Source organism: Scophthalmus maximus, chromosome 5 (assembly GCF_022379125.1).
Source record: "Scophthalmus maximus strain ysfricsl-2021 chromosome 5, ASM2237912v1, whole genome shotgun sequence".
NCBI classification, from domain to species: Eukaryota; Metazoa; Chordata; class Actinopteri; order Pleuronectiformes; family Scophthalmidae; genus Scophthalmus; species Scophthalmus maximus.
Window position 1 is genome coordinate 26,195,366 of NC_061519.1, and position 7,135 is coordinate 26,202,500.

A 7,135-nucleotide genomic window follows, 5' to 3' on the forward strand; every position below is an offset into this window, starting at 1 on the left:
TTGGAAACCCCAACGCCGATTCATCACGATGAAAAGCTGAAGTCGGCGGATTCTTGCAAACAAGCAGCAAACTGCGAGTTTGATCTCAGCGGGAGATCATATCTGATTCTGTTGTAGCCCCGAATAACAACGTTCAGCCGGAAGATGACATGTAAAGACCTGGTGTGTGTGTGTGTGCGTGTGTGTGTGTGTGTGTGTGTGTGTGTCTGTGCTAATTATTCCGTCCCTGGTTTTGCAAGACGCTCTTTCAATTCTTAGAACATTCGTCATTATTGTCTACGAGCTACTAAACTAGCTGGAAATAAAAACATCACATTTATCTCTTTCTGTTGTTTTTTTTTCCAGCATGGAGATTAAACCCACGTTACTGAAGCAAGAAACACGGAGGATGAAGCAGCCGCGGCAGAGCCAGAAAAGTTCTGAGGTTTTAAAAAAAAAATAACCCCCGACAAGAATCAGAATAATTCATGAATGTTTTCAGTAAATGTCTCGGGAAAAAGAATCAACAGGTCGACGGAAGAGAAGAGTGAAAGTCATTTTTCCACCGGATACACACGGTTTCCATCCTCCGACGCCACCGACGCCACCGAAAGTGGGAAAAACAGTCTGAGCTCGCCGGCAGGCGATCGAACGTGATGTTGCCATGGCAACAGGCGGTGGAGGATCACCAACAGGCGGGGGGACGGGGGTGGGTTGGGGTGGGGGGGGGGGGGGGGGGGGGGGGGTTGGGGGGGAAACGCCCCGTAAGAGAGAGTCAAGCTTGAAAGAGAGAGAAGAGAGGAAGAGATGGAGGAAGAGGGAGATGGTGAGAGATGTGGTACCAAAATGAACGGATGCAGGAGAGAGACAGATATGTCCACGCCAAGTCAGGCCGTTCTGAAAATGATATTCATGAGCGAGAACAAGCTGTGATTTCTTTTTTTCTCTCAGATGAATCTGACATTCGTCTGGAAACGGCAGAACTGTGAATCACAGCCTCCAAAACATCCGGGGGTCCGTTTGTCTCGCTTCGATTTGCACGCGTTCGACTCGTCCGAAACGTGCGACCGACGCGTCAAACTGTGAAACTGTCAGACTGTGCGAGCGGGAATCATCTGAGGAAATGTGGCGCTCACAAAACGAAAGAAGCTCGTACAGTTCAACTCATTTACACACGCTTCTGTGTCTGTCGGCAGACGGATGATAAAGTACAGGTCAGGGATTAAAACAATAAAAAAAAGGATAAATACAAGAGGAGGGAGATTCTTTTATTGTATTTTGCATTTCGAGAATTATGTGGAAAATGTCGAGAAAAGAATCAAACTAAATCAAAGGAGAAACATCTTTTTTTCTTAAATTGATTCTTCTGTCAAAATGTCGAGAATAAACTTGGAACTTTCAAGATCAAAGTGGAACTTTTAGGAATATGTCAAACGGCTGACGTCAGCTCACGTGACACAAGGATGTGAGCTGGTGAAGCTGTTTCTTCAGTAACGAGGAAGTTCTTTCACGCTGAGTCGGAAGACGCCGGCTGCCGAGGTCACGCAAAAGGTCAAACGCGACGACACCGACGGTTTCCACGCCAACGACACAACCAGGGGATGCAGCTGCCGGTCGGACGACCAAACTGAGGGGTCGACTTCATTCTCCACATTTCAACTGTATTCACGAAATGCAAAAGAAAAATCTTACTCCTCTCACTTTCCTGTGCAGTGTCTCGTCTCGACCAGATAAGATTAAAGCCACAGAGTGTCATATTAAGAAGAAAATTCAACATATTGTCCATAACTCTGTTCATATAAGAGTTAAATACAGTTCCATGAGGTGGACCCGACCTCCGTGTGAGTCTCCATGTTTCTACGTCCTGTTGAATACGCTTGTTGAACTAAACTGTTCCAGAATACGTCGCGCTCACGTTGAATTTTCAGACGCTGCTGGAAACCGGTAATGGAATCAGCGGTGCGCCGCCATAAAGTGTCCCCTGTCGGTCGCTCAGCCGGCTGCGTTTTGCAACTTTGCCACCAGAAAATTACAAAAATGACACACTGGGGCTTTAAGGAATAGGACGGTGAAGTCGTTGCACGTGTCGCACTTTATTCCAAACCAAAAATTCACCGTGTGAAGATTGTGAAGTTGAAGAAGCAGAAGAATACGTCACGTCAAGACACATTCATACAAACCCACTCGCCTCAGAGAGTCAGGCGCCAACAAATCCTCAAGTGAGACCGAAATGGAAAGAGGAAGAGGAGGCGACGGACAGACAGACGGGTGGGTGAGGAAAAAACTAAAAGCCACCAAGAGAGGAAGGTGTGGGGGGGGGGGGGCAGGAGGTGGGAGGAGATCGGAGGCAGTCAAGCAAACCATGAGCAAGCAAAAAGGGCGAGAGGTCACCTCAGGTCAGCGGGCACAGCGAGGAGAGAGGAAGAGGAGAGGGATGAAGGAGGTGGAAAGAAGGGGAGGGGAGAAGGGGGGGGGGTCCATGAGGCCCCCCTGTGGTTGCAGAGTCACAGTCTCCAATGATCACTTTTGTGACTATGCAACTGGGCTCATATTACTAGCTGCAACATCACAAAAATGACACTGGCAACCGCTGTAGTTAGCTGGTAAAACGAGGGGGGGGGGGGGGCGAGATGCGTCGGCTCAGTCGGGTGTGAGTGAGGTTAACAACACAACAAAAATATATATATATATAAAAACATGCCGGCACGAGCACGAAGGAGAGGAGAGAGATATTTCAGCCGCCGTTCTTGAAAGAAAAAACTTAAAAGGTGTGTGTTGTGTCGGGGGGGTGGGGGTGGGGGGTTGGGGGGCTGGGGGGGTAACTACCATGTCCACGGTAATAAAAGTGAAAAATCTCTCTCTCTGCGCTTTTTCTTCATTGTGTCGTGACCCCGACGCCCTGTGAGCAAAGGCAATATGTCCCAGGGAGGGGCGACGCCCACCAGACATCTCACCTAATGGATGTGCGCCAGCGACACAGCAATATATATATATATATATATATATATATATATATATATCCACGGTGAATCGGAGGGAAGGAGCCGGGGCGTCTCGCACCTCATAGACAGTATATCAGATTAAAGGAGGTCGAAGGGGGAGCGGCTGTAAAACATAAAGGCGCCAGAGATAACGGAGCGCTCGGGCGGAGTTGCCCTCAATGCTTCTCCAATTACGCCGTTATCGACTGGCAGAATGCTTTCGGGTCGTTTTGAGGATATTACAGATGTTCTCTTTTATTCTTTCCTTTGCGGTCACGGGTTGAAGAACTCCTGCAGACGAGAGAGGTTTCTGACGTGGACACATGATGTGAGCTGCGACACCAGGGAGGAACACCCCCTCTGTCTGAGGTCCAACACTTCCTTTTCGTGGTCGGCATTTTCTTTTCTTTTTGTTCAAATGTCCAACCGCATGTACTTCAAACAAAAAAAGCCACAAAGCCGAAGACAGTTCTCTCGTAGCCACTTCCTGGTCTATTTCCGTTGGCGATTCCCTACATTTCCCAGAACCCCCCGGGTACAGATACAGGAAAACATCTTCATAACTTGTATATATATATACTCCAAGTTATGAAGAGGTTTTCTTTTTAAAGCGTTTTTCTATTAGACGGCCTTAAAGAAACAGTTGGAAGTCAAAATGCATCTCCACAACTTGGCCGGTACAGAAGATAAAGACGTTGAAAACAGCTCTGTGGCGGCGAAGGAGCCTCTTCCCAGTCATGTTCACAGGAAATGAAATAACCACAGCCGGTATACGCCAGTGGGATACACCGCCGTCTTTGGCATGTCTTTAGCCCCCTACCTGCGGAAGTCGAGCAGCGTCCGGCTGGTCTCCGGGACGTTCTGGTTGAGCCAGGTGAGGAAGTGGAACTGGGTGACGGTGCGCGTCTCGTTGGTCTGCATGTTCTTCAGGTAGAAGCTGCGGACCAGGAAGTCGTCGCACCAGATGTGCTCGGACACGAGGTTGACCTGCGGGCGCGCGGCGCACACAAACACCGGCCGTCAGAAGTCCCTTTCACAGTAGAACGATCAGAGCATTCTCCTTCTATTCTTTGTAGCATAATCATAAAAAGTGCTTTGGTGAGGGATGAAAACCCTTCGGGATAAACAATTATATTATATATATATATATATATGTTGTTTCAGTGATGAAATCTTCATATATATTTAGGCGATGTAGATCAATCTAATCTTAGAAAAGGGAGACACTATATTTAGGTATAGTGGCGGGTAAAGGACCTCTCACCTCGTAGATGTGGTAGAGGTTGGACCCCTCGTCGGGCCAGTAGTGGTAGCACTGCTTCGCCCCGCTCTCCACCAGTGGCGTCAGCATGACGATGACCACGCAGCCGTTCTCCCAAACCATCTGCAAAGAGACAAGCGCACGCTGGCTGAGACGACGCCACATCGAGCGACACTCGCACGCCGCCTCTTTTCCCCTCTGGGATATAAAGTTGTGGAGGCAAATGTTTCTTCTGCGTTTCTTTTTTTTTTTTTTTTAGCTTTTGGAAAAGATGCTGAAACCCAGAGTAAACATTAGTTGATCGTTTAAAAAGGAGCTGATTCTATTTTTACAGTAACCCGATGTTCTGTCAAAGCGTCCCGTCTGCGGAGCACTCCGCCGCGTGCCAAAGAGCGGGAGTCACGTTCTTCGAGAGGCGCAAGACCTCACCCGCCCACTCGCTGGGACGTCGGCTCCATAATCACGGGCGTCGTTTCAATTTTCTTCGGAACAAGTCGTTCTGTGTTTTCACGCTTCGAGGGAACCGAGGGGTTTGTGGCGTGATCAGTAAATTGCAGTGGAGGCCTGTTGCGTCTCCCAACCGGGTCGTTCCACGGCGAGACCGGCGGCGGCCGTGCGGTCGTATATCCCCCCCCCCGCTGACAGCACATGTTCTCACAGCCGGAGGGGCTCTGGAGATCCATTGGACTCTGATTGGCTGCTAATGGAAGCCATAAAACAATACAACCGCTCTCACATCATCACGTTAGAGATAATCAAGATGGATACACCTGCGGTCGGGGGTCAGCGGCGCCACCGCCGCCGCACCTCGACGGAGATTTAACCGCCGTTAATTGCGGCGGCCGTTGAGTTACTGCTCCTCTCAGCCGCCGCTCGCCAGCTCGCGCGTCCAAAGATGTGACGCTGCACCACTTCTTCTTCTTTTTTGAGAAATGGTGTTAATTCGCTTTTGGCTGACGGGGTGAGAACAACTCGCCCCGTGTTTAAAAGAAACAAAAACAACCCTGAGGTTGCTAATTTACACCCGCTCTTTCCTTGAATTGCACTAATCCTCATCGTCGTTCTGGAAGTTGTGGAGTGTGTGATCTCAGTGATTATGCCCGAGGGCGTCTCAGCAGAAGCCTGATGGGGACGACGTCGCGTAATTACATCGGCGGCTCCTGATTGAGGGGCCTGATGAGAACCCCGAGGAAACACACTCGGACGCCATCTTGTAAACCAACCTGAGCTGAATCCGTGATGAGCAGCAGTTCTGGTCAAGTGGACAAAGAGGTCCGGACCTTTGGACTTTTCAGTTTGGTCCCGACCACAATTGTAGGTGTGAACGCTTCCTCGGCACCAACGCAACCAAACTGTTGCTCCGACCAAAAGAGGTGGTCTCTGTCCGGATCAACCTGAACCGTGGTTGAAAACTATTTTTCCGGGATGGTTTGGATTATCAGACTGATTACGCGAAGTTGAGGCAGCGGGCTAATGTGGAACAAGAAAAAGAATTAGAGAGAAAGTTCTTCCCGCCCAATTGACGACACGCCGACATCAGACGCACAAGCCCGTCTACAAACCAATCACAGTCGAGTATCAGGCAAACGCAGGAGAGGAAATGTGAACAATGTGACAAACAAACACACACACACACACACACACACACACACACACACACACACACACACACACACACACACACACACTTCCCCTTTCCTACAACAGGAGTAATGTCTATAGAAGAACAGCTTCACCGAAGCAGCTCTTGTACATTTATACGTATGAATTAAATTTCATTATTCAGTCAATGTGGCATAAAATCACTAGAGGTTCCACCAAACGCAATTTTACTATCTTTTCCAATTCCACATGTTTGGAGGCTGAGATTCCGTCTCTTCTCATCCGTGCATGAGAACCTGCACCAGTCGGGAATTGAGGAACGTGTTTGACAAGGGGACCTTTTCCTTCCTACACAACTAACACGCACACGCACACGCACACGCACACACACACACGCACACACACACACACACACACACACGCACACACACACACACACACACACACACAAACGGCCAGAATAACTTATCGATCTCCTGGTGTCCGATTCAAACCCAATCTAATGTTTGGGACAGTGGGGAAAGTGTTTCCTGTCTCCTGCATTAACAATGTGTCTCACCGTTGACTGCTCCCGCCCGTGTGTGTGTGTGTGTGTGTGTGAGCATGATGTTATGAAGAGAGATTAATAACGACATCCGCAGAACAGGCCGGTCTCCCATGCGACCCTCCGCACTAATAAAAATCGGTTAACGCTTGTTTAAGTGAGCAGAATGTATTGACTTTTATTTCATGAGTGTGTGTGTGTGTGTGTGTGCGTGTGCATTTTTTACCTGCCAGAAATCGGCCACGGTGGAGGGCAGGGGGCCTTGAGTGGCGATGTAAGCCGGGTTCCTGGGATCGTGGTCCATCTGCGGGAGGCGAGGAAACAGACGGGACGACGTGAGGTCATTAATGTCCATCAAATACACTGAGCCTCAACGTTTACACACACGACGCGTCTGCGACCGCAGTGGTGAAGAACAGCGGTCGCAGGACACAGTTGAACGCGACCGTGTCTCTGAAACAATATAACTCCTCATACTCGAGTGTTTGAGTCGAAATGTTTGTCGGTTTTTTACGCAGGACTAACTGACGCTACGTCCTGGGACGGTGGGTTGGATGTCCAGTTTGTGGAAAACTCATTTTAAATGAGCAGAAGATCTTAGCTCCTATGCTTCTTTGTGAAATACGACTGGTGACAGGTGATAAACATATGCATTTATATACATATATACACATATATATGTGTATACATATATATATATATATATATATATATATTCTTTTTTTCTTTTTAATTTTACCAGGATTAAACCTGTGATTGTCACAGAAT

At 48.5% G+C, this 7,135-nt stretch overlaps 1 protein-coding gene across 1 annotated transcript in view; it reads right to left on the reverse strand.

Moving 5' to 3' along the window:
- LOC118310879 (receptor-type tyrosine-protein phosphatase N2-like) overlaps positions 1-7,135 on the reverse strand; it is a 134,802-nt gene that overhangs the window by 11,890 nt on the left and 115,777 nt on the right. The window contains exons 17-19 of the mRNA XM_035634206.2: positions 6,594-6,671; positions 4,225-4,344; positions 3,781-3,947 (exon numbers count right to left, since the gene is read on the reverse strand). Of these exons, the coding sequence (XP_035490099.1) occupies positions 3,781-3,947; positions 4,225-4,344; positions 6,594-6,671 (365 nt within the window). The remainder of the gene's footprint in view (positions 1-3,780; positions 3,948-4,224; positions 4,345-6,593; positions 6,672-7,135) is intronic.